At 41.1% G+C, this 21,504-nt stretch overlaps 2 protein-coding genes across 3 annotated transcripts in view; both read left to right on the top strand.

The window, feature by feature from the left end:
* Positions 1-1,360: 1,360 nt before the first annotated feature.
* LOC112641749 (glutathione S-transferase A2) lies at positions 1,361-17,117 on the top strand. Of its 2 annotated transcripts, none has more exons than XM_025419029.3 (7): positions 1,361-1,504; positions 8,766-8,868; positions 10,046-10,097; positions 11,060-11,192; positions 13,972-14,113; positions 15,810-15,941; positions 16,800-17,117. In XM_025419029.3, exons 2-7 carry the CDS (start codon positions 8,782-8,784, stop codon positions 16,923-16,925), a joined length of 672 nt encoding a protein of 223 aa, XP_025274814.1. In that variant the 5' UTR covers positions 1,361-1,504; positions 8,766-8,781; the 3' UTR covers positions 16,926-17,117. The 2 variants fall into 2 exon arrangements, with proteins under 2 accessions (XP_025274814.1, XP_025274813.2); XM_025419028.3 differs by lacking the exon at positions 1,361-1,504 and adding an exon at positions 5,775-5,867.
* A 137-nt stretch (positions 17,118-17,254) lies between these two features.
* The window catches only part of LOC112641747 (glutathione S-transferase-like), a 29,067-nt gene continuing 24,817 nt past the window's right edge, over positions 17,255-21,504 (top strand). The window contains exon 1 of the mRNA XM_035697479.2: positions 17,255-21,168. The gene's annotated coding sequence lies outside the window, so the exon portion shown is untranslated. The remainder of the gene's footprint in view (positions 21,169-21,504) is intronic.

Below are 21,504 nucleotides of genomic sequence, written 5' to 3'. Positions count from 1 at the left end.
CATTCATTTATCCATGGACACTTGGGTTGCTTCTATACCTTGGCTATTGTAAATAATACTGCAATAAACATAGGGGTGTATATATTTTTTATATTAGTGTTTTCATGTTCTTTGGGCAAATAACCAGTAATGGAATTTTGGATCATATGGTCATTGTAATTAAAATTTTTTTTTGTATTATTATTATTTTTTTTTTGTAATTTTAAATTTTGAGGAACTTCCATGCCAACTTCCACAGTGGTGGCACCATACTATTCCTACCAACAGGGCACAAGGGTTCCTTTTTCTCCACATTCTCACCAACACTTGTTGCTCCTTGTTTTTTTGATTTTAGTGATTCTGACTGGAGTGATGTGATATTTTATTGTGGTTTTGATTTGCATTTACCGCATGATCAGTGACATTGAGCATCTTTTCATGTGTCTGTTAGTTATCCATATGTCTTCTTTGGAGAAATGTCTGTTCACATTTTCTGCCCATTTTTAAATTGGATTATTTGTTTTGTGGGTGTTGAGTTGTATAAGTTCTATATATATATATATTTTTGGATATTAACCCCATAGCAGATGGATCATTTGAAAAGATCTCCTATTCAGGAGTTTGCCTTTTTATTTTGTTGATTGTTTCTGTTTTGTGCAAATTTAAAAATTTTGATATAGTTCCTTGCCTGAGGAGACATATCTAGAAAAAGGCTGCTAAGGCTGATATCCGAGAAATTATTACCTGTGTTCTCTTCTAGGATTTTTATGGTTTCAGGTCTCACATTTAGATCTTTAATCCCTTTTGAGTTTATTTTTGTGTATGGTGTAGGAAAGTGGTCCAGTTTCATTCTTTTGCATGTTGTTGTCTAGTTTTTCCAGCATCATTTGTTGAAGAGACTCTTTTTTCCCACTGCGTATTCTTGTCTCCTTTGTTGAAGATTAATTGACCATATAATCATGAATCTGTTTCTAGGCTCTCTCTCTTCTGTTCCATTGATCTAGTATGTCTATTTTGGTGCCAGTACCAAAAAAATCATTTATTATCTGTCTGAAATTCACATTTAATTGGGTGCCCTGAATTTTATCTAAAACCCAATATAAACAGTATCCCAGAGATTTGCTTTCCATTTACTGACATTAGCTCCCTGCTAGGCTCATGTTAAGGGTTTTTCATCCTTGGTCCTGGCATCCAATTCGTGAAAACCTCACAATTCCTCCCAAAAGCCATACCTCACCGACTGACAGAGTCCAATCAGTCTGAAATTGTTTGTTTAATCTTTTAATTGCCAACCTTGAAAAGGAACATATTAACTAGTTATTTCATAAGAGGATGATGACTTGTCATTTCCTTCTAATCTAGCTTAGGAGCCAAGGCCCTGAACACTGTGGGAGTGACTTTTCTTTCACTGAACTCTATTGGCCCCTAGTCAGAGAGGAGGCATTACTTACTGTCAAAGAGCTTATAAACGCATAAGGGGTTGGCACGGAGCTGCTGAGCCTCGTGGGAGAGAGACTTTAGTGAGGTAAGTACTGCTTTCATAAATCTTTAGACATTGCCTCACATCGTCATCTCTAGGTCACCAGAAAACTACTTTAAAATGTGTCCTTAGCCCCAGGAAAAATCTATTTCATACTCACATTGTGCATTCTTGGTGTGTTTAAGGGACAGATCAAGAGTTGTTTATTCAATTGCTGTTAGATAAATTCAATGCTGTTGGATACATTGCTTTACAGAAATGTAAAAATGAAGAGATTTGAAAACTAGGGCAGGAGAATTTAGATAGAAAAGAATTAATGATATGAGGGGAAAAAGAATGAAACCATTTCAGCAATCTGAGACTATGGCCAGTGCAAGAGAGAGTGTAGGTGTTTGTGCCAGCCTTACTTTCTCTGTAGGTATGGAGGTTCCCCTAATGTGTGGTTTTGCTTTCTGTAGTTTCAGTTACCCATGGTGACTACAGTCTGAAAATATTAAATGGAAAATTCCAGAAAGAAAAATATTCATGTTATAAATGCACATCACTTTTATTACAGCCTATTTTTATAATTGTTCTATTTTATTATTAGTCATTGTTGATAACTTCCTACTGTGCCTAATTTATGAATTAAACCTCATCATAGGTATGTATGTATGTATAGACAAATCATAGTATATATAGGGTTTGGTACTCTCCTGGTTGCAGGCATCCACTAGGGATCTTGGAACAGTTGCAGGCATCCACTAGGGATCTTGGAACATAGCCATGCAGATAAGGAGAACTATTGTAGTCAACACACAACAGTTGTGAATTATGATCCTACAATGCTATGTAGCATGTGAAAACTAAAAATTAAGACTTAGTATAATAGAAAAAATTTAGTGTGAATGTCAGCAGAACCAGATTCCAAATCTCGGCTCTGACTAGATAGCTGGTAAGGCCCATTCTCTCTCTAGGATTCAATCAGCTCATGGCAAACATAGAGAAGGGCTGGAGCAGTGTTTCACAACCTTAGTACTATTGACATTTTAGGCGGGCTTATTCTCTGTTATGGGGAGCGGCCCGGTGGATTGGTATTTTATTGTTGTAATTAATAAATATTTATTATAGAAATGCACATTTAATTAGTTTTAAAGAATGTGCTTGACAATGGTGTTAACACATGTATTTCCTCAAATCTGGAAACTTCACACCTTTAAAATATTTACAGTGATAGTTTATTTACAAGTTTTACAAGAAATAGTCACTTCATCAATACTGTTGATACAGTTTACATTCTCACAGTTTCTTTCCATTTCACTCAGTGCTTCTAGAAAGAGTACAGTGTGGGGGTGAGGCTCCATCCTAGTGCCATTGACAAACAGCCCGAGAGTAGAATGATAAGTGCCAATGGATAACAGGAGCATGACTGTATTTTCCAAAATGGCCATGCTCTCTATCCTGGAAAGACTACATAGATACAGTAGCCAACTGCAATTTCAAGTGTAAGATATTTCCAACCAAATATACAATAAATGTGTGTGTTAGGATAACAAGGTTGATGAAAAATAGGCAGATAAAATGCAGAATGACTAGTAGTAGAGGCACATCAAGCACGGCCTCATGCCACATCAGAGGCATCTCTTCCCAACTGATGTGTTAACACCCTCCCTTTTGTTTGTTTGTTTGTTTTTTTCCCTTCTGGTTTTGACAAACCAACAATGTCTAGCCTTCAGGGTGCTCGGGAGCAAAATAATCCCCACTTAAGAATCACTGGCTTACATAAATTCTCAAACTCCCAAATTCAGGAAGTCTTTTTTTTTTCTTTTAAGATTTTATTTATTTATTCATGAGAGAGACAGAGACACAGGCAGAGGGAAAAGCAGGCTCCATGCAGGGAGCTTGATGCAGGACTTGATCCTGGGACCCCAGGACCACACCCCAAGCCAAAGGCAGATGCTCAACCGCTGAGCCACCCAGGTGTCCCATGGAATCAGAATGTTAGAGTCAACAATGTGCTGCCGCAGTATTCATATTCATGGGGAAAGACAGGTTTTGTACAGGTGAGACTAGAGGCATAGTGACATCACTGTAACAATCCAGGAGCCCTGTAGGTATAACAGAATCTACGGGAAAACAGTACCTATGGCAGTACCTACTGACATGGCAATGAGGAAAAGCACTTTGCAAGGTGCTAAAGAGAGCAGGGTTGACAAGGATGAGGTATGATCCTACTTTGAAGGGCAGGAGGGCAGATAAGTAGAGGTGGAGAGGGATTGAGTATGTCAGGCTGCCCCTGGAGGAGGAATCCAGCCTGGACAGAAGGCTCAGTATCCTTGGCTTACAGCCTGGTAGCCTTCACCTTGCTATGGCTTGCTTGGCCAAGAGAATCATGATTTGGGGGGTGGGACCAATTAAATCGGAGTCACTACTGGGCCCTTTGTGTGCTGCCAGTTGTCTACAGACCTTTTCAGGCAAGAACCAAATAAGGCTCCTATCTCCTTCCCATGCAGCCATTGTTTCCTTAGTACAGGACAGTGCTCAATGATGTTAGTCAAGAAAGTTGGAAGGAAACTTCTTGAAAGCAGGAAATACATTACACATCAACCAGAAACAAAGTATTAAAGGAGGTTCAGTGAAATAGCTATTACCAGGTAAGGAAGAGGATGTTGGAGAGAAGCGATCATTTTCAAGTGTTGACAGTGAGACTCTGCACTAGTGCTGTTGCCTAGTGATGCCACTCACGGGGCTGGAACTCATGGAGGAGCCTGGAGACAGGATAGACTCCAGAATGCCTGGGTCGGGGAGCTGTTGGGGTGGGGGTGGACCAGAGGTGAGAGACACTGGGGGTTGCATGTGGTAGGGGCAGAACCAGAAATCTGCTGACGTCTTGAGGCTACCAAAGGTGGTGTTTCATGATGTGCCAGACCTCCCCGAACCTTCATCAAAAGTCCTGCAATTCGGGTTAGCACACAGTCAATGTCACCGTGTGAAACTGACTAACCAACACAAGCCAAATAAATGATTATATGACTCTGTGAAACAACATCTGGATACATGTGAAATCTGATTCCTATTGGAGCTCTCTGGGTCAAGAGATAGATAGATACACAAGGTGATTGATAAATAGGCAGATAGATGAGATAGATGATATATTAGATAGATAGATAGATAGATAGATAGATAGATAGATATAGATGATAGAGATAGATTGATAGATGATAGATAGATAGAGATAGAAGAAAGATGTGTGCTACCCAATGTGCTCAGAGACTCACTTTCTCCCAGGAACAGGGAACAGAGGGAAACTTGCATTTACTGATCCCTATTATGAGTTTTATGTACACGATCTCACTGCACTTCTCAACAGGCCTCAAGAGTAGATGTAACTATCTCTGTTTTTAGAAGAGAAAATTGATGTGCAGACACTTAACAACCTGACTGAGATTATGTACTCTGAAGCACAGGAGTTGGCATTTGTCTCTAAGGCTCCCTTCTCGCTCTCTAATCCACACACACTGTGATTTAGGGCCACATCCAGTGACAATAACTCCTTTCATCTACTACTGGAATTATCATAGGATATTCTCCTTTCAAGGAATATGAGTCTACTTTCTTATTCAGGTAAAATATATAAGTGCTCATTTTACTCCTAGTTCTTTAGGATGTCAACGTAAAGCGAGGTCTGCTTTTATTAATATTCTTCTTATCATGCTCCTGTAAATAAGCTAACAAGAAAGGAACTTGTGAATTCTGTTTCACCCTCTGCCTTCCCCATCCATTAGTTGGCTAATGGGTTCTGAATGGGAGCAAATAAACAAGGGTCTTGGAGAGAAGCATAGAAGGTGTCAAAGTGTTACATGGTTTCCTGGAAGAGCCCTGGACTTGAAATCAGATGAGTTCCAAAAACCTGTGAGTGTAGGAAAGGTACTTTGTCTCTTTGTACTTCAATTTCCTCATCTTTAAAATAGGACATTAGAAGCTGTTTCCTCGAGTTGTCCTAGGGGGTGATCACACTCACCAGATCGAGAGCACAAATCAGGAATATCCGTGTGTAGCTCTATGGCCAATGATTGAGTCTCTCCAGTTCTCATTTTCAGTCGATCAGGCAAAGTTCTATGACACCCTTTGCCCCAGTCTCCATCTGGCCTCTGGTGACCTCCCATTCAAAAGGGGAACAAAGTTGCTTATCCGGGGGGCCTAGTGATAAAATATTATTAAGACAAACATTATTTCCTTTTGTATCCTGACCCTCAGTCAATAGGTAAGGCAGTGTGAGGGCTTTTATCACAGCCCTGTGATCTGTACTTTAACACACTTAGTATAAGCTCCATTCTCCTTTTCATTCTGCTGAGTCACACACACCTCCAGTCCCCATGATAAGAAAGTACAATAAACAAAATCTCCAGTTACAAGACAGAAGACTTCAGTAAGTATGTTTCCAAACTGTTCTTTCCTTTCTTTTTCTCTTTCTTTCTTTCTTTCTTTCTTTCTTTCTTTCTTTCTTTCTTTAAGATTTTATTTATTTATTTAATATACATAGAGCACAAGAGAAAGCATGAAGGTAGGGGGAGAGATGGGCAGAGGGTGAGGGAGAAGCAAGCTCCCCACTGAGCAGGGAGCCCGACTGGGCACTGGACTGGGGTCTCCACTGGGGGCTCGACTGGGGGCTCCACCCCAGGACTCTGGGATCATGATATGAGCTGAAGGCAGATGCTTAACCCACTGAGTCACCCAGGTGCCCCAGCAATTCTTTACTTTATAAAGGTTAGAATTATTGAGTCCCACATGAAAAATGTGGATGTTGAAAACATTTTGATATCTGAAATTCAAGTCACATGCACTTTTTCAGAGATATATACATTTGATATAGTTTTTTGGAGTAGTGTTGTTGGGGTCCAGAGCCGATGACCCAGAATTAATGAAACCTTTTTGGTGCAAAAAAGGTGATTTTGTTTTTATATATTCATTTATTTTTAAAAGATGGTTTTATTAAAGCACTGGGACAGGGCCCATGGCTGGAAGAGATGTCCAGGATTGTGAGGAGCAACAGATTATATACACAGAGGTTGGGGGAAAGTAAAGATGAGGGATGTTCCAAAAGGACTTTCATATGCTAAAGAAGATTCACAGGATAGCAGAGGCCTTGCTATTGTCAAGCTAAAGTTGTTTTCCCCTCTAGCAAAGCATTAGCAGTAAGACAGTTGGGAGTTTCCTGGAGGAGTGTTATACTCTGCCTATCTCAAGTATTTATCAATGGGCTACAGGTTATAGAGACATTTAATCTTATCTACATTTCCTTCTGCCTTTGCTTCCCACAACGCCTTGGGTAAAGAGAGATATCTTTTGTCTCAGATTTCACAACAAAATTTTGCAAGAGAATCTTTTTTTTTTTTTTTTTTTTTTTTAGATTTTATTTATTTATTCATGAGAGACACAGAGAGAGAGGCAGAGATTTAGGCCGAGGGAAAAGGATGCTCCCTGCGGGGAACCTGATGCAATATTCCTTTCTGGGACTCCAGGATCACACCCTGAGCCAAAGGCATATGCTCAACCACTGAGTCACTCAGGCATCCCTGCAAGAGAATCTTAATATTTTGTAAACAGAACCTGAGATTTGCACAGAATATGCAGCTGTTCCTCCTTAAGACCTGGCTTTGGGACTCCTGCTTTTAAGGGGTCCTGTGTGTTTTTATTCATATCTATGTTAGAACATCCATTGTTTAAGCCATTGAGTTTCCTTATCTGATTCCCCGCTTTGTTCATTTCTATTTTTAAAAATTTTTATTATTTATTCATTCATGAGAGATAGAGAGAGAGAGAGAGAGAGAGGCTGAGGGAGAAGCAGGCTCCATGCAGGGAGCCCAACGTGGGACTCCATCCCGGGTCTCCAGGATCAGGCCCTGGGCTGAACGTGGCGCTAAACTGCTGAGCCACCCAGGCTGCCCCATGCTTTGTTCATTTCTCATGCAGGCTGGGATGGACCAAGGGCTTTCAAAGTTTGTTGACCAAGCAGAACTAAAGTATCCCTCACCATTATACTGATCAGATGTGTGTGTATTCACGCACCCGTCCATACACACAACAAACATATTTGAAGCTAAAACCTCATGAAAAGATGTTTATGTTTCTACACATAATGCACGCAGATATTGTCGATTTTCTTCTGCTTCATTTTAAAAATTGGTGGGTTTCACAATCCACTGAAGGATTGTCATGAATATTTTAAAAATACCAATATAGAAAATAAAGCTTTTGATTTGAATAAAAATGGGTTTGAATCCCAATTCTACCACTTACTTTGGGCAAGTTATTCTAGAAACCTCAGTATCATCAATTTTAAGATGACAGTAATAACAGAAGCCACCTCAGGTGATTTTTGTAGGATGAAATGAAGATAAATAGGTGAGAATGCCCATTGTGTGACAGACACTGAAGAAATGTTAGTTCTGTTCCATTTAATGTAAATTTAATGCAGTAATATCCCTTTTTCTAGATTATAAAGCGTATCAAGTAAAGGTGAATTGTAGAATTCCTCCTCCCATCCCCCACCACCTTCCCCGACAAAAGAAAAGAATTAATATCCTGTGTCTATGGAAAGAACTAGGGTCTTTCGAGCTAAGTAGTCTCAGCCCTACTTTTGCTCTAAGCAAAAGCAGCATAACAGCCAAGGAGTGGAGGACTAACTCTGTCCCTCCTCCCTTTCTTATCAGTGAAGTCCTCTGGTTTCAATGCCCCTCACAGGGCCAGCACTTGTGTGGATTCTAGCCCTACTCTTTTTAGTCCTAGGTGTGGGTTTCTATGTCCATCACTAACTAAAGATTGACTGTGGACCCATCTTTTCACCTCTGAACCTTGTTCTCATTAGCTGATATGATATGATATAATATGATATGATAATAACTAGTTGATAGAGTTGTTATGAAGATTAAAGAAATAATATATCCAAAGGGACTAACACTGGGTCATGATCATTAGGAGATTTTCAATAAATATTAATTCTCTAATCCTTCCCTGTCCTGCTAATACCCATACTTACATCCTTATCATACACTCCCACCTATTAGCCTGCCAAGACAAACAGATTTTACCCAGTGGAGACATGGGCATGATTTGGAACAATTTCCCATGGTTGGCTACTGATGGATGATGATTTTGGCCGTGAAAGACATGCTAGGGACTCTTCCAATTCTGTCCTGAAGAAGGCAGATACTCCTTTAGCATTGTCGGTACTATTTGACCCTATATCAAAAAGTACATTTTTCTTCTGTGGTATCGTTCATATGTTCATTCATTCATTCATTTGTTCTTTGATTCATATTTAAAGAAATCCAGAGACTACCATGGCGGGGAAGCCCAAGCTTCACTACTTCAATGGACGAGGCAGAATGGAGTCCATCCGGTGGCTCCTGGCTTCAGCTGGAGTAGAGGTTAGATCTGAGTTCTCGTCTTAAGTTGGATCTCAAATTGACTCTATCAAAGTACTTTTCTCACATAAACTAAAAGAATTTTCTTATTAAATGAACTGTCAAGAGTTTTGCATTAAAAAAATTGTCAGTTTGGGGTGCCTGGGTGGATTAGTCAAGTGTCCAACTCTTGATTTTGGCTTAGGTCATGAACTCAGGGTCATAAGACTAAATCCTGCATTGGGCTCTGCACTGGGTGTGGAGTCTGCTTGGGATTCTCTCTCCCTTACCCTCTGCCAACCTCTCACCCCACACTCATGCTCTCTCTAAAAAAAAGAAAAAAAAAAAGTCAGCTATTTAAAGATGAACAGGAGCATCTGGGTTGCTCAGATGGTTAAGCATCTCCCTTCAGCTCAGGTCATGACCTGAGTCCAGGTCCCAGGATTGAGCCCCACATTGGGCTCCTCACTCAGCGGGGAGTTTGCTTCTCCATTTCCCTCTGCCTCTCCCCTGCTACTCATGCTCTCTTTTTCTCTCTCTGTCTCAAATGAATAAGTAAAAATTAAAGACAGAGAGAGATGAACAGATTTGGGGTGCCTGGGTGGCTCAGTTGGTTAAGCTTCTGCCTTTGGCTCAGGTCATGATCTCAGGTTCCGGGATGGAGCCCCACATCAGGCTCTCTGATCAGTAGAGAGTCTTCTTTTCCCTCTCACTCTGCCTCTCTCCCTGCTCATGCTTTCTCTCTCTCTCACTCTCTCAAATAAATAAATAAAATCTTTTAAAAAAAGAGATGAACAGACTTGACCTAATACATTATTAAAATTTCCTCTCATCAAAGAACATAAACAATTAAATAACTTAAGGAAATTAACCACAATGTCTAGGTATTATTTGGATTTGGATTTAAGCAAACAACAAAATATCATTTATGGCCTGTGGGCAAAAATTAGAAACATGAAACTTGATCTTAGATGATTTTATTTTTTTATTAAAGATTTTATTTATTTATTCATGAGAGACAGAGAGGCGGAAACATAGACAGAGCTTGATGCAGGACTCAATCCCAGGACCCCGGAATCACAAACTGAGCCAAAGGCAGATGCTCAACTGCTGAGTTACCCAGGTATCCTGATCTTAGCTGATTTTAAAGAAGCAATGTTGGTATTGTAGGTGTAACTAATTCACTGTTTCTGCTTTCCAGTTTGAAGAGAAATTTATAAATACTCCAGAAGACTTGGATAAATTAAAAAATGGTAAGACCAAGAATCTAATTCCTTGGATGAGAGTATGGGTAGAAGTCATAAGTTGAGGTTTTAACACTTATGTGTGAATGTGATGGGAATTGGGAGTGGTGAAAAGGAAGAAAAGTGGCTCCAATGTAAGGGGGTCTCCTTGGGCAGGTCTTCCATCTCACTCAGGGCTAGGAAGGGCTTGAACTCTGAGTATCTGCTAAAAAAAACCATGCCCCCTTCCCTATGAATGCCCTCTCTTTGCTCTCGCTAGCTTTTTTGTATCCCGAGTGAGCTGGGTCCATTCAGGATCTCACATCGCCTGCCCATCCAAGGACTCTCAAACACATGCAGTTGAACAAAAAAGTAGAAATAGGCCAGCAGTTTCTATGAGTTCTTTTCTCTGGTAGGGTTGACAAGGGAATACTCAGCAATGTTATAGACTCAGAGAATGAGATGATGGATTAGTTGAAAGTCCAGGTGACAATATGAAGAGGGAGATGAAGAACAAGGTCCAACACTACAAACATCAGCATACTCAAGAAAACAGGGCCTACCCTGCATAAACTGTCCACTAGGAGAATTGGAAGAGGACATAAAACACCCTACATAAAAATCTCTTTTAGCATTGGCCCTAATGGCATAAGTTCCAAAGGACTTCTCATTTGAAATGCATGTCATGGTGGCCTCTCAAAATTTCCTAAAACATCCATGAAAGTAAAGCAACTGCAAAAAACACAGAAACCTACCATGTATCTATGGGAAATAAAAAGATAAATGAAATAATAGGTGAAAAGTAAGAGGCAGATTGAGCAAAGAGGATTATAGGAAGCTGAAAGCAAAATGCTGTTTTGTTGAAATGTGACCAGACAATAATTTTTTGTTTCCTTTTATATCTTAGGTCATGGCAACAAATGTTTTTTCATGCTAAAAGAGTAATGATCCATAAAACATTTCACTCTACTTCTTCTTTTCTCCTTTAAAAGATGGAAGTCTGATGTTCCAGCAAGTGCCAATGGTGGAAATTGATGGAATGAAGCTGGTACAGACCAGAGCCATTCTCAACTACATTGCCACCAAATACAACCTCTATGGGAAAGACATAAAGGAGAGAGCTCTGTACGGTATTTTTTCTGCTCTTTCATGAATGATTAATGTGAAAACTTGGTTTCTTCCTTGGGTGAGCAGGACTGTCAGGAAGATCATGGGCAGTAGTGCCATAGGACTTAGTGGTATAGATTAAGGTCCAACACCACAGAGAGCTGTGAGGATGAGGGATTCTACTTGAAGTGGATTCATCAAGTGGGGTTACAGAAGAGGAAGCAGTCCATGGATAGAGCACATGTGGTGACACAGTTTTCTGAATGCTGATGAACTATAAAGTCAGAAAGATGGTGGAATCATCACTCCAGGTACTCAGGCCTTTAGGAGCTAGATACTAGTCAACAGCTAGAGACAAAGGACAATGTGTCTGAGTGTCTAGCAGATAAGGCTGGGGAACAGAAGGATCCAAAGGAGCTGATTCTAAAGGTTCTTAAATTATAAGAATGATGACCAAGAACTTCACTTATCAGCCTGTTATATAGACTAGCCACTTGACAAGGGTTAGCACAGCCTTGTTGTCCAGATGCCAAGGTTATCTTGACCATTTTGATACAGGACTGAAGTAGCTAGATTTTAGTCACTACAACCATATCTATGGGTTCTCTTCTCTGTTGTGATGGGACCACAAGATTGAAATTTAAATCTCAGAAGGTGCTGTTACTCAAAAAGTTACACACAGAGTCACCATATGCCAGCAACTCCATTACTAGTATACAAATAAGATAATTGAAAATATATCCACACTAGATCTTTTATGCAAATGATTATAGCATGGGATGCCTGGGTGGCTCAGTGGTTGAGCATCTGCCTTTGGCTCAGAGCGTGATCCTGGAGTCCTGGGATTGAGTCCCACATCAGGCTCCCCATGGGGAGCCTGCTTCTCCCTCTGCCTGTGTCTCTGCTTCTTTCTCTATGTCTCTCATGAATAAATTAATAAAATAAAAAAAAAAAACAAAGAAAACTTCAAATGGTAATAGCAGTGTTGTTCTTAATGCTCAAACAGTAGAAATGACATGAATGTGCATGGTTGGAATATTGGCCTGTCCATCAATGGAATATTATTTGGCCATGAAAAGGAACGAAGTATGGATGCATAGTACAACACAGATAAACCTGGCAAACATCATGTTACATAAACCAGACACAAAGGCACAGATTGTATGATTCTATTTGTATGAAATATCCAGAACATTCAAATATATAGAAACAGAAAGTAGTTTAGAGGTTGCCAGGGGTTGTGGAGGGAAGAAATTGGAATGAGTATAGAAGCATACAGCATTTCTTTTGGATATATGAAAATATTCTGTAATTAGAGTATGGTGATGGTACAGAATTGTGTGTCTTTTTTTTTTTTAAAGATTTTATTTATTTATTCAAAAGACACACAGAGAAGAGAGGCAGAGACACAGGCAGAGGGAGCAGCAGGCTCCATGCAGGGAGCTTGACGTGGGACTTGATCCCAGGTCTCCAGGATCACGCCCTGGGCCGAAGGCAGCGCTAAACTGCGGAGCCACCCTGGCTTCCCAAATTGTCTGTCTTTACTAAAAATCACAAACTTGTACACTTGAGAAGTTTATACATTATGGTATGTGAATTATGTATTAATAAAGATTTTATTTTAAAAACTATTATAGGAAGTCCAGTTTGGAACTATAAAACCAAATCTCCTAGAGTATGTACTAGTTGCAATGTACAAAGATTTTCACCCTTTTAGGGGATATTTTCTTTTCCTTTCTTTTCTTTTCTTTTCTTTACTTTTTTTATTTTTAAATTTATTTTTAGATTTTATTTATTTATTCATGAAGACACAGAGAAAAGGCAGAGACATAGGCATAGGGAGAAGCAGGCTCCTTGCAGGGAGCCAGATGTGGGACTCGATCCCAGAACTCCAGGATCACACCCGAAGCCAAAGGCAGATGCTCAACCACTGAGCCACCCAGGTGTCTCTTAGGGGACATTTTAGATGAAGACTTGAGAAATGCAAACAAAGCCAGGGTTGGGCAACTACATGGGGACAGGTTGTGGAAAATAATCGGAAAACCTGCCGATGTTTGGTATAAATGGGCCTGGGTGATGTAACAGGACAAGAGAGGAAGGCACCATGACTGGGATGGCTGTGCCAGGGACTCTCTCTAGAGATCACTTAGATGGCAGGTCTTAGCCACACGAGTCACACTACATTTGTGCACAGAACACGTCACCACAGATATGGCAAGTCCTGGGTACGGTCCTAGGGGTACTTACAGGATTGCACCAATTCCTTTGTGACTCTGGACAAGTCACCAATGTTCTCTGTCCCTCTTTTTGGTCATGCATATAAAGAGAATTTTAGACATAAACCTACCTTGATAGGTTGTTCTTGAATGAAATGTTCAAATCGAGTAAAAATCAGAGCTGGATGCCTGCATATAAAAATGCATGTGGTGGGAGCTGAACTACTTTACCACTTCCTGATGCCTGTTCTTGTACATTTTTTCAGCTATAAAATCAAGGCAGGGGCAGCCCCGGTGGTTCAGCAGTTTAGTGCCGCCTTCGGCCCAGGGCGTGATCCTGGAGACCCAGGGAGTGATCCTGGAGACCCAGGATTGAGTCCCACATTGGGCTCCCTGAATGCAGCCTGCTTCTCCCTCTACCTGTGTCTCTGCCTCTCTCTCTGTGTGTGTCTCTGGTGACTAGATAAATGGAATCTTTAAAAAAATAATAATAATAATAAAATAAAATAAAATAAAATAAAATAAAATAAAATAAAATCAAGGCAGAAGACATTTGACAATTTGCCCACTTTGTCTTTTAGGATAGATATGTACACAGAAGGTATAGTAGATTTGAATGAAATGATCATGGTTTTGCCTCTATGCCCACCTGATCAAAAAGATGCCAAGATTACTCTGATCAGAGAGAGAACAACAGATCGTTATCTCCCCGTGTTTGAAAAAGTAAGTGGACTGTTGGGTACTTTGGGGCTGTGGACTTAGAGCACAAAGAAAGATGGTGGGATCCCTGGGAGGCGCAGCGGTTTGGCGCCTGCCTTTGGCCCAGGGCGCGATCCTGGAAACCCGGGATCGAATCCCACATCAGGCTCCTGGTGCATGGAGCCTGCTTCTCCCTCTGCCTATGTCTCTGCCTCTCTCTCTCTCTCTCTGTGACTATCATAAATAAATAAAAAAAAAAAAAAAAAAAGAAAGATGGTGCCTGGCATTGCTCAGGCATTGATTGTCGCTTCAGAGGCCTTCCTGAATACTAAGGCAGCATGAGTATGACTCTCAAGGCATCTTATAAAAAACTGACTGTGAGGAAGAATTGTACCAGTTATACCCAAGTTTTAGTTTTCCAGCAAGACTTCAACTAATAGGAACCCAATCTAGAATTCTCTGTCTGGCAGACTTCTATGGTCACAGTCAGAGCTTGGACTGTTGAAGGCTCTGAGAGCCACACTGGAGATTGAAATAGATCTTTCAGAGCACCATGCAGGGGCTTTGATCTAAGAAGAATGCCATGAAAGCAATGCATCAGGAGACACTCTGGCAACATGTGTAGGGAGACATGAGACAAGTTGCCCTTCAGGAGAATATGGTAGTGTTTTGAGGATGAATGGATGAGATGTATCTAGACAGAGATGGGGGCAGTGGGATGGAGAGGAACAGACAGATGGAGAGGTGTTAAGAAAAAATAATTGACATCCTTGAAGACATGGCTTTTAGACTTAAGAGGAAAACCATGCAAACTAAGGAAATAAGGTTCCATCACTAGACATAGATTGGTATCTTAGTTAACGTTTCTCCTGGGAGGTAAGAGGAGAACATTTTGGGATCAAAAGAACCTGAAATTGTGCTAAATAAAAACTATGGGCCAAAAAAAAAAAAATTGTGGGAGATACAGGGGGTCATACATAGAAATGAAAGGGTTAACACAGACATACCCATCCTTATAAGGCAGTAGGTCATTCTGTCAATCACTGAACAAATGTTAATTGATTGCTTGTGTGTTTGCCCTTTTCAAGGAGGGAATAATTCATAATAATCAGGAAATCCTCCTATCCCTTGTGGTGCTAAGAGTTTGGGGCACCTTCACATGATGAAGACCTGAACAGTCATCCCATTTGAGTACAGCCCTACTGTGAAATTACAGAGTGAGCCCTATGATAAGATAAATGAAAAATGTATATTACTATACAGTATTTGAAATTGTATTATGTTCTTTGCCTATTAATTATCCATATTTCTATGTGTACATAGCCTTAAAGGGTATTTGCCAAAATTTCCTGAAGTTGATGGTGCCATGGGGTTTTTTCTTCATGTTATCATTTGCATATTATTGGAATATCTTAATAAATTTCATTAATTTCCCCAACATTTTATTAGGAAAAGTTGCATATGTCAGGATAGTTGAAAGAGATAGACAGTGGACACATGTTTTAGGGAGACATTAGCCAGGGTTTCAGCTGAGGAGAGGGGAAAGAATAGCCGAGGCCCAGTGTTTCACTGAGTCAGGGGCAATGCAGAGGGTCTGAAGCCCACACTCCCTCAGTGAGGCAGGAGAGGTGGGGAGGTTGGGCTGGAGACATCAAGGAGGAGCAGAGGGTCTTAGGCTGTCTGTGCCTGAGCTCATGATGTGATTCCTCAAATCTTCCAGGTGTTAAAGAGCCATGGACAAGACTACCTTGTTGGCAACAAGCTGAGCAGGGCTGACATTCACCTGGTTGAACTTCTCTACTATGTGGAAGAGCTTGACTCCAGCCTTCTGGCCAACTTCCCTCTGCTGAAGGTGATCTCTCTCACAGCCTTCAGGAGGGAAGGCTCACATTTCCCACCTGAGGATCTAACAGTTGGACTTAGGTTCCATCATTGTGCAGATCTTCTTGGCCCTGGAACTCCCTCCAGAGTTAGCTCCTGGGGCTGGTCGAGGCTCAGAATCTTGTCATGCCAAGGGGTTTGAAGTGGTAGCTTCCCCGTGAAGAAGAAATTGTCTTTGCCACGAGAAGGACCCAGGGCTCAGCATCAACCTCCACATCCCTATTCCATTATGGATTCTGTCCTCGTTTTCTCTGGGGTTTTCCTTATCCCGGTGTGTCCCTCTCCTTCCTTCATACTTCTGCCTGAGCAGGTCTCCTTCCTTCTGCTTCCTTTCCTCCACTCCTGCTCCTAATGGCAGACATCACGTTTCTCTGGGCAGAGTCTCCCTCTCTCCGTGTGCTGAATGACTGTTTTGCCTGGTCTCATGGTTTACCTTTCTATATTTTCTGGTTCCATTCCAGGGCAGTTTTGCTATATCTTCATGGTCTGTCTGGAGACTGTATGTGTGTCGAAATGTGACAGACACATTCCTCTTCCCTGTGTTGCATGAGAGCAATGAATCCGTAGGATTTATGTGTAGGGAAGGAGGCAGGGGGACCTGAAACTGCATAGAGTCTGAAAGAAAGATGTCTTTGGGGGAAAATGGTATTAAGCTGTGTTTTCTTCCTCCAACCTTGTGTCTCACTGGGTGTCATTTCCCAGCCTCCCTGTGGTGCTGATGGAGGGGACTCAGTGGTCCTTGCTAGGAACATCTCTGATTCCCTGGCTTGTGCTGATGACGGGGCTGGTCTTTGGCTCCATTCTGAGTCTGTGTCTTTGTGCCTTGCAGGCCCTGAAAACCAGAGTCAGCAATCTCCCCACCGTGAAGAAGTTTCTGCAGCCTGGCAGCCCAAGGAAGCCTCCCTTGGATGAGAAAAGTTTAGAGCAAGCGAAGAAGATTTTCAGGATTAACTGAACAGGAATGGATGCCCAGCACATGCAGGGCCAATCTCCTGAGATGAAATGTGTTACCTAAATCCAAATCCTGGCTATTACAAGGCTAGGATACTTCTCAAAAATTTAAAATCTAATTTCATTACAAATTCACTATGCATATTTAGTTGCAAAGCAATTCATTTTGTTTTGATTAAATATCAAATCATGATCACCTCCTGGGGTTTCTCTTGGTCTCAAAAATAGATAAAAGGAGAAAAATGTCATGGATTCTTTGATTAAAAAATTCTCATAACAGCTGTCATATACTTTGTCCAGAAGAGTGAAGTAGAAATTTTCAGATGACATTTTTAGTTAGACAAAAATAGTCTTTCTTTTGTATTTTGCTAGATTTCTGATCCACAGCCTGAAAGATTGATTCTTTCTTTCTTTTATTCTTTCTCTTTTGGTACAGAACCATTTTCCTCAGGTAATCAGTTTTTTTCCTGCTCACTTATGGAAATTATATTTATTTTATGTATAATATAGGACATCTGTGTTCCAGGAGCTGGGTTAAGATAAACAAGCCAGATATAGTATTTGCCCAATGAGGGGTGACTGTAGTGACATACACACACACAAAAATAGGTAATTCTAATCCAAAGTCATACATACTTTGTATAACATGTTCCTAGGGCTGTTGTAACAAGTGACCAAAAATTTAGTGGATGAAAAATGCAAAATGTATTCCCTCACAGTTCTGGAGGCTCTTTGTGTGAAAGGAAGATATGAGCAGAGCCATACTCTTTCTGAAGGCATTAGGGAAGGATCCTTCCTTGCCTCTTAGCTTCTGATGGTTGCTGGCAGTGCTTGGCATTTCTTGGCTTGTAGATGCATAACTCCAATCTCTGTCTCTGTTGCCATATGGCATAAACGTGTGTGTGTGTGTGTGTGTGTGTGTCTGTCCAAATTTCCCTCTTCTTCTAGGGAACACCAGTAATCAAATCTAGGCTCACCGTAATCCAGTATGACATCATCTTAACTTACTACAACTGCAAAGACCCTATTTCCAGATAAAATCACATTCACAGGTACCCAGGGTTAAGACATCAACCTATCCTTTCTGGGGGACACAATTTAATCTATAACTTCATACTAGGGCACGAGATAATGCTGAACATGAACCTAATCAGGACACCCTTGTTTGAATCTGTGAGTCATTCATGGTCTGTCATGAAGGGTAGTTTGGATTTTGTTCTAAGGAAAATAGGGGGCCACTGAAGTGCAGCCATATACCCTGCTTACCCAGCCTGATACACATATAATAAAATCACATCTTTTAAATGTTTGCTTTAAGTCACTCAAGCATCCATCTTAGAACTGCAAGAATGGTTCTTGCCCCCAGCAATCTCTTTTGCAATGCTAAATCCAACAACCTAGGAGCTTTTGTCCATTCAAGGAGTCACCGGACCTGAGACTGATGAAAAATCCCAGGAGTCCTCTGCTGCAGTACCTGTTCTTTGCTGCCCCTTCTGCCATGTGGAGTTCCTGTTGTCCCAAAGACTGCCTGATCTGAGACAGTTTGGTTGAAACACTGGCCACCATTCGTCTGCCTTGGCAGCAGCATCCTCTTTCTATGTGACCTCAGAGAAAAAGATGTGGGGGTCTTTCTCCTCTCCCTGCTGTTACTTAGGCCTGGGATCCCTAACCTTACAGGGAGATATATGGTCCTCCCCGCCGCCCGCCCCCCCCCCCCTCCTGCTATGCAGGAGACGCTGGGATGGTGAGTGATGTCTAGCCTCAACTAACTACTGTGCCTATAACTTGGGTTCCCCCAAAACATGTAGGATCAATGGGGCTGAGCCCAGGGCCCTAGCCCTGACTGCCCATTTTCACAGTGTGAACTTCCCCACAGTTGCATAGTGTGGGGCAGACACATACACAGGCCACATGCCTTGGGTCCTTTATGTTTACCCAGTATCAGGTCAATTCAGCCCAAGCAAGATGTGCCAAGTTGTCCTCTCAGGAGGCCCCCACTTCCCCTTGCATTTACCTGTTCTGTATCTAACACTGGAGTCCTCAAGGTGTTTATGAGGTGAAGGGGCCTTTGTTATCCATCCTTCAAACAATATATTCTTATACCTTTGTTCCAGAACAGAGGTTCTCAACCTCATCACATCTAGCCCTTCCCAATTTAGAACATACGTTATAATCCCTTTTTATTGTTTTGAAGTGAACTCAGTAAGATTTACCCCATTATGACTGGTGCTCTGAGTACATGAAAACTAAGATATCACCTCATCTCAAAAAGGGTGGCTGAGGAGAGGTTAGTGAAGTGCCTATTTACAAAGCTGGAGTAGTATTAAGATACCTCAAGGGATGGTGATACACCTGGGTTAGCCACAGGGGGAGGCCTCTACCTCCCCTACTCTCAATGGAACAAGGGCAAAAAGCAGTAGAGGAACCCAGGAATGTGCCGAGTCACAGGTGCAGGAAAGAGCCACCTTGATAGAGTAGATGGCCTTCACTGTCACTGAAACGGCCCAGAACACAGAGATAATTAGTAAAAATCACAAATGACTGGAAACTATCACAATGATTTCTGACTGGCTTGGACTATCACTTTTTCAATGCCATATGCAGTTTAGTTAGAAAGTAAAAAGAAATATTATTCATTCTCAGTATATATCCTGACATATACTAATTTTTATTTACTATGCAGATGTCAAGTATTTTGAATATCACTCCTGGGTAATCTGTGATATTAAAGGACAAAAATACGTGTTACAAAATAATTTACATCTGGTATTTGACCCTTATACTACCCACCGTTTCTATGGAGAGATTATACAGATAAATTGAAATGAAAATAAATATTAATTTCTCTGTCCTAGGGCAATTGGGTCAAGATTTGAGCTGTTATACATGGCAACTTGCCAAATTTCCAATATCTTCTTGAAGAAAAAGTATGTACTAGAAATGTTTTGCCAACCCAAACTGGTTGGACCAGGTTTTCATGAGTCAGCACAACCTTTATCTATGTTATATTTGATCCACTTTGCTTCCTATTTTTCTCTCAAAAGCTTTGCTAACCTCCTGTCTGCACCCAACAGCTTTTTGAAAATATTTGTCCTTTGGAAATTTTGACATAATTGTGATATTCTAAGTCAACAAGCCAGCCAAGGATACCTGGTAGAAAAAAAAATGTAGACTCTGACCTTGGAAATTGATGAAATATTCTTAAGAATTATGACCTAATAAATCATACTTAAATAGCTTTATTCTTTGTTTCATTTGGTAAATGTTTACTGAGCACCTATTTTGTTCCCTGAATTTTTCTACGCAGGGAGGATGCCATGGTACTTATAAGAGCATTTTCCTGTGTAGACAATGAGTTAAAAAACAAATCAATGAGAAAATTATTAGTGGTGAGTGCTAAGGGGAAAATAAAACAGAGTAGGGTGATGGAGAGTTTTTAGGGTGGCAGTGGGCAAGTGGTTAATTTAAAATGACTGGTCACAGAAGACTAAGTCCAAGTGTGTGGGCCGCCACGGACTAGCTAGAGTTACTAACCCAAACTAGGCCCGGACTTGCGTCCCTCATTCACTCAAAAGGCTCGGGAGCCTAAAGGGTGAATAGTTGGTAGACGCTTGAGAAAGGGCTTGAGCAACGGTTTTCAGAGCTCGCTTCTACAGTGATCGCCCACATAACACAATAGATACAATTTATTCTGGCCTGCTCATAAACTTAAATAGGGGTCTGTGCTGTCCTTGCTGGTCTGTTAACCATGTATAATGTTCCTTCGAGGTACATACACCTGGAGCAACAAGCTTATCTATTAACCAGGACCCTAAATCTTCTGGCGCCTGTGGGTTTGTCTTGCATGCTGATAAAGGGAAAGCTTGGAGGGATTCACAAATATGCTAAGAATGGACATTTCCTTATCTTTGTTTTGCTTATGCTACATAATGCTGTAGAACCTTGAATAAAGCTGACACTGCTTGGACATCATCCACTGTGTCCCTCCTGTCCCCATCTCTTTACTTTTCTTTTATTTTCCTCATCCCCTTATCCTCAGGACCCTGATCGTGTTGCCGCAGAGCGCGTAACACAAGTGACAGGAAGAAGCCAAGCATGAGAAGATCCAAGGCAACAGGGTGCTAACTAGAGGTACTAATGAGGACAAGGATCTTGGTCAAGAACAACTTTGGTGTGTTTTAGGCACAGTAGGCAAGCAGATGTTGCAGGAGCATGGTGAGAAAGTATTGGAAGATGAAGTCAGAGAGGTAAGCAAGGTCAGTTATTTATTGCAGTGCCTCGGTTATTTATTGCTGCATAATAAATCAGGCCAAAGGTTAGTGACTTAAAGCAACAAACATTTATTCTCTAGCACACTTTCTGAGGGTCAGGATCCCAGGAGCAACTTAGGTAGGTGATTCTGGGTCAGGATCTCTCAGGACGTTGTATGCCAAGCCATCAGCAGGGGTTGCAATTATCTGAAAGCTTCACTAAGGACAGGCAATCCACTTCCAAGATGGTTCCCTCACATGGCTGTTGGCAATGAGCCTCTCAGTCCCTTGTCATGTCTGCTTCTTCGTATAGCTGCTTGAGTATCTTCATGA

The sequence above is a fragment of the Canis lupus genome, chromosome 12, assembly GCF_003254725.2.
Source record: "Canis lupus dingo isolate Sandy chromosome 12, ASM325472v2, whole genome shotgun sequence".
NCBI lineage: Eukaryota > Metazoa > Chordata > Mammalia > Carnivora > Canidae > Canis > Canis lupus.
The sequence above is the reverse complement of the archived record's forward strand: the minus strand, read 5'-3'. Positions and strand labels throughout refer to the sequence as shown.